Raw genomic sequence first — 10999 nt, 5'->3', positions numbered from 1 at the left:
GGGGACCCAATTCTATCAGTTTTGCCACAATCTTCTTGTGCAGTTTTTACGAAAGATACTTTCTGTCCCTGGACTTTGACTTATTCCTCTGTAAGAGTTAATAATTTTCTAGTTACAGTCGGCCTTCCGTATCCACAGGTTCCATGTCTGTGATTTCAATCAACAGCAGACTGAAAATATTCGGGGGGGGGGGGAACTCCAGAAAGTTCCAAAAAAGCAAAATTTGAATTTTCCCAGGCACAGGGAACTATGTATATAGCATTGACACTGTATTAAGTATTGTAAGTAATCTAGAGGTGATTTAAAGTATACAAGAGGACATGAGTGTGTAGGTTATATGCAAATACAATGCCATTTTATATATAAGGGACTCCAGAATCCAAAGATTTTGTTATCCACGGGGGGGCGGGGGGGGGGGAGTGTGGGGGGGGGGTTCCTGGAAACAATCCCCAGAGGATACTGAGGGACAACTGGGTTTTTCAGGACCCTAATTGGTTCTATCCTCTACAGAAGCATTTGTAAAGTATAAAACCCTGCCCAGAGGCCAGAAATCACTAGGCCATCAACTCTTCAAATAGAGTCTCATTCATCTTATTTTCTGAGTACCTAGTGAGAGTTCAACCAAGACTTGTGGAATTCCAGCATTGTAGCTCCACATCTGCCCCTGGCTATGAGTGGGAAAGTCATTTCCACTCTCTGGGCCTGTTTCTTCCTTCCACAGAGTGAAAGACTTCCTCCAGATTGACATTTCATGACCAAGGGTACTTCAAGGATGGAAAAAATGAAGCACACCTGGGATCCTATTTCCATTAAGCAAAAAAAGGGGAGGCTGCACCTGTGAGTTTGCAGATGCACAGGAAAAATGTCTGGAAGGCCACCCTCAAACTCTTTGTGGGATTCAAAGAGAAAAGCCATGGGGTCGGGGGAGTGGGGGAAATAAAGAACTTTTACATTAAAAAATAAATCTACATTTTGTCCGCATTGTTTAATTTTGACAAGATAATTTAATACTTTTGTGATTATAAAAGAAGGAGAAACAAAAACCAAACCTGAACTCTAGAAGAGGGCAGCTCCCGTCAGCAAAGGGCTGACCCCTCCAACGGGGCAGTCCCTCCTTCAAGACTGCTGTCAGCATGTGCTCTGCTGAGCAAGGACTTGGGACCCACTTGGCCCCCTAAGAGACTTGGGGAGGAACCATGGGCAAGTTCACTCTGTTCTTACTTTACCAGCCCCTTCAAGGCCCCTTCCATGGCTTTCCCTGAACTTTGGTCCTCTCCTCACCATCTCTGCCCAAAAGCAGCGGGCAGCATAGCATTAGAGGACACAATGCCGGGGATTTCCTTTACAAGTAATGATTTTGCGAAAAGTCAGGAACCCTGATGAGATTCCCTCTACTTCACCCTTCCCCTCCCCCATCCTAACCCTGGATCCCTGAGGACCTGTGCCCTGTTCCCTGCCCATAATCCCCAGACATCTAGCTACTTTCCTGTCACCCCGCAAAAAGCACTGCTCCCGTCACTTGAAGCCCTGAGCTTCCTTAGAGAGACATATTGGAGACAATGCTCCCAGGCCCTGAGAGAGAATTTGCCATCAATTACACAGATTTGTGGGTTTTTTTGTTGTTTTTTTTAACTACACAGGTTTTGAAGTGGCTCCTAACCCCATAAAGCAACATAAGGCTCTGTCTGCTTCCATCCTACACACCTGGAACCCCACCAAACCCTCATCCATCTCTCTCCACTCACGATCTGTGTACAGGTATAAGTCCCCCCAGACTTAGGCCTCTTTGGGGTAAGACTCTTATTTTTGTAAACCCCCAGTTTCCATCACATCAAGCACACAGTAGACATTTAATACTTGTCTTCACCAAAAGCAGCAGCACTGCAGTTGCTCAATAAACATGCAGCGGTGGTCAAGAGCCTGGGTTTTGGGTTGAACACACCCGGGTTTGTATTGCCTCTGGTGATTACCAGTTATATGACCTTGAGCAAATGTTTTCATCTGTAAAAAAAGAGTACCTGCCGAACTCTAAATTGTTAGATAATTGAAGTAAACTTCTTTGCAAGGTGCCATGATATTAACAAACTGTGGTTGCACCAGGCTCGGTGCTGGAAATCTATGCAGAAACTACTAAGACAGACAGGAAAAGGGCCTATTGATACCTGCCGAAAACAGGCACTCAAATGCACATGAAGCAACCAGTGCAGGGAAGCGTACACGTCTGCTACAGATATGGGAACCGTAGCAGGCCAGCCAGGGAGGCATGGCAGGACAGAATCAAGTCAGACGTTTTCTCCCTGACAACTGACACCCAGCAAGGCTGACTTGACCCCTAGAGAGGAAACCCCACTTGCTGGGTGTGCCTGACCCCACCTCGGGGAAGTACGGGCGGGTGTGCAGAGAAGCTTGACAAGCACGCCACTTGGCCTGTCACCCACCCCAACACCCAACCCCGGCGGAGGAGAGCTGCTGCCCCTCCCTCCAACTCCACAGCTCCCCAGGACAAAGGAACACTTCTCAGCCACCGGTTCTAAAACCAGATCTTTATTCTCTAGTTTGAAAAGGAGGATAAGTGGTTGTGTTTAGTTCCAGAGAACAAGGCCCAACAGTAGAAATTACAGGGAAGCAGACTTCATTCATTATAAGGAAGAATTTCTAACAATCAGAATTATCCTACAATAGAACCAGGGCCTGGGGCGGTGGGGGGGGGGAGACTCCCTGTCACCTAAGTATTCAAGCAGAAGCTGGGCATCCAGACGCTAGAAGTGCTGAAGGGGAAACTCACCCCCATTTCCCATAACTCCGTTATCAACGGGGCAGTCCTCCCCACCTACATGCCGAGTTCTGAAGGGAGTGAAGGCAGGCTGCGGTGTTCAGACAAAAGCCCTGACGCAGGGTGGCTGACAGCCAGGGGATGCCCTAAGCACTGGGAGGCTGGTGGGTAAAGCAAGTCAGACAGGTGGGGAGATGCCCAGGGCAGGGGACTGGATCCTCTGGGAGGAAGGCGAGCCAAGCACTAACAGTAGATGGGTCTCTCCAAACCTGGGTGCCTGTGCAGGGGGAGGACGGAGGGGATGTGGTGAGGCAGGCTGGAGCAGCTCGGCTTCGCCTCCCAGTACTGGAAAAGGCCCAGGTGCCGCCCGAGGCCGGCAGGTTCTCCCAGGTATATCCATCTGGTCCACTTTTCCTCCTGGGCGCTCATTCACTAAGGACTGAACCACACCTACTTCCAAAAAACGAGCTGAAGGAACTCATAACAGACAGAGACATTAAGGCGTTAACACCAGAGGAGAGGGGTCTTCCTGTCCACTGGTGGCCCCTCCGGCCGGAGGGCTCTAAGGGGTGGGTGGAGCTGCTATTGCTACTTTTCCAGGACGCAGGGCAGTCAGGACTGAACCTTAGCAAACACCAGCTGGAGGCCGGGGCCCCTGCTCTGCAAGTGGACTCCCTGACTGCAGGGGTAGAGGACCCCCCTCTCTAACGGGGCAGGCTCACTCCTCCTCTCCCCTCCCTGCCTACAAGCAGTGGCACAGGGCACAGTATGAATGATGCCCAGGCCCGACCTCCCTCGGCCCCCGCCGCCCCTGCCCCTTCAGACATCATGCTTCTTCTGATGGGCCAGGAGCTTCTCCTCGTCGTCAAAGGTCTGGCCACAGATGGCGCAGCAGAAGGCGCCGTCCCGGATGTGGCTCTTGCGGTGGGTGATGAGGTTGGACTTCTGACTGAAGCTGCGATCGCAGTCGGGGCAGGCGTAGGGGCGCTCGCCCGTGTGGATGCGCCGATGCGACACCAGGTTGGACTTCTGGCTGAAGGCTTTGCCGCAGTCGGGGCAGACGTAGGGCTTCTCGCCGGTGTGGATGCGCCGGTGTGCGGCCAGGTAGGGCTTGTGGCGGAAAGCTTTCCCGCAGTCCGGGCAGACGAAGGGCCGCTCCGGCGCGTGGTCGCGCCGGTGGGCGGCCAGGTGGCTCCCCTGGGAGAAGCGGCGCCCGCACTCCTCACAGGCAAAGGGCCGCTCGCCTGAGTGGACCCGGGAGTGGGCCACCAGGTGGGTCTTCTTGCCGAAGTTCTTCCCGCACTCGGCGCAGGTGAAGGGCCGCTCGCCCGTGTGCTGCCGCTGGTGGGCCCGCAGGAAGCGCTCCAGCCGGAAGCTCCGCCCACAGTCCTCGCAGCTGTATAGAGAGGGCGGGGCCTCCGCCTGGTGGCCGGGGGGCTCCCCTGGGACCTCCAAAGGCTCCGGGGCCGGCTTCAGCGGGGGCTCCGGGGCGGGCTCTGACGAGGGCTCCGGGGGCCCGGCGGGAAGCTGGGGGCTCCCCGAGCGGGGGGCACCCTGGGCAGACCCTTCGGAGCGCTTGTGGATCTTGCTGTGCGACAGCAGGTTGGGTTTGTGGCGGAAGCGGCGGCCGCACTCGGTGCACGGGTAGGGCTTCTCGCCCGTGTGGATGCGCCGGTGCGAGGTCAGGTAGGGCTTATTGGTGAAGCGCTTCCCGCACTCAGGGCACTGGTGGGGCCTCTCGCCTGTGTGCACGCGGCGGTGGGCGATCAGGTTGGGCTTGTGACGGAAGCGCTTCCCGCAGCAGGTACACTGGAAGGGGCGGTCGACGGCGTCTCCACCGGGCCGGGGCGCGGTCACCGCAGGACGGCCCCGAGGCCGAGGCCCGAGGGCCTTGGCCGCCGCTTCCTCCAGGGCTTCGGCCACGTGAACCCGCTTGTGAGCAACCAGCTGGTCCCACTGGGCGAAGCTGCGGCCGCAATTGCCGCATATGAAGGGCCGGGCCTCGGGCGCCGGGGGGTGGCAGCGCCGCAAATGGGCCCTAAGCTGCTTTCTCCGCCAGAAGCGTCTCTCGCAGTCGGGACAGGCGATGGGCCGCTTTGCCGCCGAGTGGGCCAGCAGGTGCAGAACCAGGGCCACCCATCCTCGGAAGCTCTGCCCGCAGAGGTGGCAGGCAAAGCCCAGGTCTGGGGTGGCGGCGGCATGGACCTGGCAGTGCAGTGCCAAGAAAGGGGCGTGGCGGAAGCGACGGCCACACTCGGGACAGGGCAGGGGCAGCCGGGCCTGGCAGCGCCGGGCATGAAGCCAGAGGGCCACCCAGCCCGGGAAGTGCCTTCGACAGTGGGCACAACGATGGGCCCGACCCAGGGCCTGGCTGCCCGGCTGGGCCACGGCAGTGCCTTGTGACCTCAGCCCTTGGGGCTCCTTCTCCAGGGTCTGGGGCGACTCCTGGGAGGGCCCAGAAAGGAGTCGCGGCTGGGCGGGGCCCATGGCCACGGGGCCCCTGCAGCGACGTTCCAGCATCGGTTCTTCCTCTGCTGGGGGTGGAAAGGCACAGTCACTCTACAGAACCACACAGCCTGCCCCCAGCTCCTCCCCTGCAGACCCCAGGCCCAAGAGGAGCTCGCCCCTCTCCACTCCCAGAGCCCTGGAACCTAGACTACTAGACTACTCTTCTATTTCCTTGTATTATATGATTTAAATCTTGGGCTTCCAGATACCATTTCAAATATATGTCTTTCTTTTTTTTTTTTAAGTTGGAAGATATTTAAATTTATTTTTACTTTCCCACATCACTAATCATGGGTATGAGTGGCTTGTATCTCCATCCGGAAAACATAGCACTATCAAGTTACTATTATATCCAGTGAAGAACTCAGTCTTTGGGTTAATTAAGTCTTTACTGACCCTGGAAACTACCAGAAGGAAGAACCCTGACACTCCTTGGAATCCCCCTCAGCCCGTGTCTGGCATGGAGTAGACACTCCGGTGCTGGCTGTATGAACATTCCTGCCTTAGGACAGAGCAGAAAACGCAGTCACCTCTCCCTACAGCGCTTTACGCTTTTCCAAGTTTTTCCCTTCTGCCCTCTCCTTATTTCTATTTCCTGTTGCCGTATCGGAGCTTCACAGCAACTCAGTGAGGCTGGACCAGAGGTATTAAGTTCCCTGTTTCATAGATGGAGCAACGGTGAGGCATAACAGGGTGATGGGACTTGCCCGAGGGCACAGAGTAAACCAACAGCAGAAGCAAGACTAGGGGACAAGTCTTCTAAACTCCCAGGCCAGTGTTCTTTCCTCTAAAATACCTGAGTTTGTAAAGATCTCACAGAAAGAAATTCCAGTGGCCTCTCATTCCTATGATCCTCTCCTGGGCTCTAATCTAAGCCAATCTTGGGGAAGGCACTTTGGCCTCCCTAACCTCGGTCTCTCACGGGAGCAGCCTGGAGCGCCAGTGAAAGCGGCTCTTCTCAGGACCAGGAGGGGAACACCGGATGCTACCGCCGGCCCAGCATGATGCCAGGCCACTGCTTGCCCAGACTGTGCCCACATTCTCCCCGCCTGCCCTCCTCCACCCCCACACACAATTAGGCCGTTTAAGGAAGGAGAGCGCTCTTGAATCCCAGGAACGCCCGCAGCCTGCTGCCCTCGGGGGCGCTCCTGTCTCTGCCTCCCTCGGGTGATAGGCATTATTGGGGCAAGAAAAGGGGAGAAAGGAAGAGACTGTAATCTCTGGCCCCTACCGGTCCTGCCCCAACCCCGCCAGGGGCTGCCCCACATTCGGCTCTTCCAGAGTCTGGGAGCGCAGATTCCTGCAGGGTGGAATGACGGATAGACTCCTCGGGACCTTCACTGCCTGCTCACAAGTTCCAGACACATCCTCCTCATTTCCGCAGAGCCTGTACTCCTCTCCAGAAGCACAGACATGACTCATTCCCAGCGGTCAGAATGAGCACAGGGAAGACTCCCAGGATGTGAGAACGTGACCCCTTCCCCACAGGCACCCTCCTTCCACCAGGATGGGGAGGCCTGAGCACAGGGGCCATGGAATGGTTCGAGAACCCAACAAAGAAGGCCACACTCTACCCTGCAGGCTGTGGAGCTGGAGATGAGGCTTTTTCCAGCTCCTCCCGGGGATGTTCCTGCGGCTGGAGCGCCTGCTTCCGCCCACACTCTGGTAGTCCCCAGACGTCAGAGAAAACTGCAGCAGTAAAGACACCCCTACCCCCATGGTAGAGCTCAGACCTCTGAGGGCAGAGAGGCCAGCCTTACCTGTGGGGAGGGGAGAAAAAACGTGCGTGAGGCTGTGAGCTCCCCTAGGGCAGTCATCTTTGTGTCCTCGCCAGCCTCCCCTCCCCCACCCTGCCCCACACCCCGCCTGGCAGTGACCTTAATGGATACTGGATTAATAAATGAACGTCCCCCTTCACCAAGGAAGCACAGGGCCGCGTTTGAGGGTCATTTCCTCCACTGCTAAGGTCACAGCATGAATTATCCAGGCCGATGGCGAAAAGGCCAGCCTATGGCAGGAACTCTGGAATCCCTGCTGGCTCCCCTCCCCCCACCCTCCTCCCAGCAGGAATTCCAGATCTGTTTCCCAGGGGGCTGCGCAGGCGAGCTCTGGTGACAAGGACTCGGTCAGAATCCGCTGGCGCGTGCTGGGTGGCAAAGGGCCGTGGAGACCCCACACCCGCCTTCTGTATTCGCGCGTGTTCCCCCCGTCCACGTTCGTGGACACACTGATCCGCGCTCCCCGAGGGGGCCCTTTCCGGTCCCCACGCAGAGCGCAGCTCGCGGAGCCTGTGCGCAGGTGCGCGGACTCGCCCCCCCATTCGGTCCAGCAGTGTGCCCCCCCCAAACAGCGCGCACTCGGTCACGCGCCCGGCAGGTAGGGCCGCCCCACCACGGGCCTGCGTGGAACCCCGCGACCTGCCCGGGTCGAACCTCTCTGGCGGGGAGCGCGGAGGCGCGTCGCGCGTCCATGAGGCCGGAAAGCCGGCGCCGGCGGCCGCGCTCCCCACCCCGCCGCGGCGACAGCAGCAGGTTCGAGTTCACCACTGCCAGGCCCGTGCCCAGCCCCCCCGCCGGTTCCCAGCGCCACGTGACTACAGGAGCTGCCGAGGGTCAGTCGCGGGCTCGGGCCGGCGGTCGCGGCCGGAGGGCGGGGCGGCCGCCGCGGGCCCGACTCCGTTGCCATGGCGACCACAGCCCGGATTTTCCGGGATGAGCCCGGCTCCAGTTTCCCGACCCTTTGTCCCAACGGAGGACGCACGTCCCTGGGCGACCGCGTGGTCAGCCTGCGGTCACTTGGCTAGATCCGGCTTCGCTGGCCTAAGCGCTCCTAGCTGGCCCGAGCCTTCGAGAGGGCGCCTCCCACCCCCGGGCCGCCTCCTCCTCTTCTCCTGCCACCTCGACCTTTGGCCGCGCCGCGGAACCTGATACCGCAGGGGCTGAGCCTGGCGGGGGGCGCGGCTGACCCGAAAGTCTGCCTTGTGGGTTGTTCAGAGCTGGAGGAAGGAAAGGCCCGATCGGGTGAACTTTGAAACGGGAATGCCCTCGCTTCCAGAAATTAGCGGAGCGCAGGCGTCCCGGCTTCCGCGGCCGCGGGGCGCGGGTCCGGGTCCGGGGCGCAGGGCGGTCCTCGTCCCCGGGGCGTTTCGCTTGGAAACGCACCGCAGCCAGTTGGCGAGTGTGGAGTCAGGTGCGAGTCTTGCGTTCGTGACTCATCGGCTAGCAGGTGGCCTTGGCTTTCTGCACGAAACACTTCCTTGATTTTCCAGGCTTGTACACTTTCACGTACTTTTATGTTTTGCAACACAGGCAACTTTCTAATTATACAATTATTTTTAAAGCACAAAATCTGGTGCATTAATAGGAAATGAAATACAAAAATCTCTCATACTTTACCTCCTAGAGTCAATTACACTTAATATCTTAGTATGTATTATCGGGCATTTTTTTTTAATGCTTATCTATGCTTGTTTGACGTTATTGGGATAATGCCTTACAAAGATGTATTCTGCCTTTTTCACTGAACAATACTGTGAATTTTCTGACATTTTATTAGATATTCTTTTTTTGATATTCTTTTATAACATGATTCTTAATCGCAGCATAAATGCACACAAATTTTCTGCTTTTCTGTATCATTGTGGATTCATGATACAGGAGCTGCCGAGGGTCAGTCAGCATATGCTTTTATTGCACATACTTGATTTAAAAATTCTGGAAGTGGGGAACTGATAGGTCAAAGGCAAAGTATATTTTTCAAATGTTTTCTAAACTATCTTCGAGGAAAATGTATTGGTTTTCTTTTGAGAAATGCCCCTTTTTCCATATCCTTGAAAACACAGGCTATTTTTTCAAATTTAATTTAAAGTTGTTATTTCTCATTGTTTTGAATGTTGTTTCTTTAATTACTAGTTAACTGGCTTGTTTTTTCACGTATTTATTTATTAACTGTTTGTATTTTCTCTTGTGTGAATTTGCTTTTGTCCCTTTGCCCACTTTTCTATTTGTCCATTTTAAAAAGTTGGGAAATTGACTCCTGCGTATATATCTGAAGAAAACGAAAACATTAATTCAAAAAGATACATGCACCCCAATGTTCATAACAGCATTATTTACAATAGCCAAGATACAGAAGCATCCTAAGTGTCCATCAGCAGACAAATGGATAAAGAAGTTGTGGTGTACATATACAGTGGAATACTACTCAGCCATAAAAGAATGAAATGTTGCCATTTGCAACATGGAGGATATTATGCTTAGTGAAATAAACAGAGAAAGACAAATGCTGTATGTTATCACTTATATGTCAAATCTAAAAAAAAACACAAACTAGTGAATATAACAAAAAAGAAGCAGACTCACAGATATAGAGAACAAACTAGTGGTTACCAGCAGGGAGAGGGAAGGAGGGAGGGCAAGATAGGAGTAGGGGGTTAAGAGGTATAAACTATAAGAGGTATAAAATAAATAAGCTACAAGGATACCTTGTACAGCACAGAGAATGTAGCCAATATTTTACAATAACTATAAATGGAGTATAATCTATAAAAATTTTGAATCACTGTGTTGTACACTTGAAACTAATATGATATTGTAAATCAACAACACCTCAAAAAAAGTTGGGAAATTGGTTTTACAATATTTCACATTGTTTGGGGGACACTCCTTATACAGTAAAAAGCCTTTCATGGTTTCTGCCTTCGGTGTTATGTTTAGAGCACCCACACCATCCCTCCCCAAATGAAATTTTATGCTTGTATTTTTGTCACAGAAAGTAAGTTTTAATATCTAGTAGTGTAAGTACTCCCCCTATGACACAGGTTCCTTTTTTTCCCCACAACTTTCTTGGCTAAAATCACTCTCTTATTGCCTCTCGCCTTCTGAGATGGCCCACACTCTGTGGAGTATGTTTCTCTCTAAATAAATCCACTTCTCACCTAAAAAATTAAATCACTCATTAACCTTCCAAATGAACTTTAGAATTTCTTGTCAATATTTTAAAATGTTTCTTGACATTATTTTAAAAATCCACTTGAAGAGATTTAAGATTCACGTCCCTCCGTTGGTTCGGGTCTTATTTTACCTCTCACAGTCAAGTTTTCTTATTTGTAGATTAAATAGTATAACTTTTGTACTTTTCCTATAATAAAATTTACAAATATGAAAAAAACTTTGTCAGATACGTTGTCAGAGTTTTAAGGTTCAGAAAATATGGTAGACTGTATATTGTAGCATGTAGGTCAAGTTTGGTGGTTACAGAAGAATGGATTTTTCTATGAGTGCAATCAGAAGATATTCGAGTTTTTACCTAAATACTTAGTAATAATAGTTAATATTTAGGGAGTCCTTATTTTCTGTCAGACATGGTGATAAACTTTTCACATATGTATCTCATTTAATCCACTTAACCCTAGGAAACATACTCTTCTAGTGCTCATTTTACAAATCAAACAACTGAGACTCAGAGATGTTGAGAAATTTGCCCAACGCCACACAGCTGGATCATGGCTGATAGGAACCTGGCCTCACTTTTCACCACTAAAGTTGTGTGTCTGGGAAAAGCACCAAGTGCTGAGCCCAGCACAGAGTAATTGTGAAATACCTCTTAGTTCATGGGTAGATGTGGCACGTCAGTGCTCCTGGATATAATACACTCCGGCAAGAACCCTCCAGGGGAATTCCTTCACAGACACACAAAGTGCCTTCATCTGTCTGTCAT

The 10999-nt window shown here is 52.7% G+C and overlaps 1 protein-coding gene across 7 annotated transcripts; it reads right to left on the bottom strand.

Moving 5' to 3' along the window:
* Positions 1 to 2528: 2528 nt before the first annotated feature.
* On the bottom strand, positions 2529 to 8369 carry REPIN1 (replication initiator 1). 7 transcript variants are annotated; one of them, XM_067747358.1, is made up of 3 exons: positions 8247 to 8369; positions 6856 to 7041; positions 2529 to 5307 (listed from the first exon to the last, which is right to left on the bottom strand). In XM_067747358.1, exons 2-3 carry the CDS (start codon positions 6998 to 7000, stop codon positions 3593 to 3595), a joined length of 1860 nt encoding a protein of 619 aa, XP_067603459.1. In that variant the 5' UTR covers positions 7001 to 7041; positions 8247 to 8369; the 3' UTR covers positions 2529 to 3592. The 7 variants fall into 7 exon arrangements, with proteins under 7 accessions (XP_067603459.1, XP_067603456.1, XP_067603453.1 ...); XM_067747355.1 differs by lacking the exon at positions 8247 to 8369 and adding an exon at positions 8018 to 8035; XM_067747352.1 differs by lacking the exon at positions 8247 to 8369 and adding an exon at positions 7714 to 7907 and having other exon boundaries at positions 2529 to 5304.
* Between the last annotated feature and the right edge of the window lie 2630 nt (positions 8370 to 10999).

This window comes from Pseudorca crassidens, chromosome 8, assembly GCF_039906515.1.
Source record: "Pseudorca crassidens isolate mPseCra1 chromosome 8, mPseCra1.hap1, whole genome shotgun sequence".
Lineage (NCBI taxonomy): Eukaryota > Metazoa > Chordata > Mammalia > Artiodactyla > Delphinidae > Pseudorca > Pseudorca crassidens.
The sequence above is the reverse complement of the archived record's forward strand: the minus strand, read 5'-3'. Positions and strand labels throughout refer to the sequence as shown.

What these genes read in the sequence shown, in the direction of transcription:
- REPIN1 (XM_067747354.1), bottom strand. Translation starts at nt 7,752, where the DNA reads ATGGACGCGCGACGCGCCTCCGCGCTCCCCGCCAGAGAG. An exon ending in CCGCGCTCCCCGCCAGAGAG is followed by an intron (nt 6,971 to 7,713) that starts GTTCGACCCGGG and finishes TTACTGCTGCAG; the next exon opens with TTTTCTCTGACGTCTGGGGA. An exon ending in CCAGCTCCACAGCCTGCAGG is followed by an intron (nt 5,308 to 6,855) that starts GTAGAGTGTGGC and finishes TTCCACCCCCAG; the next exon opens with CAGAGGAAGAACCGATGCTG.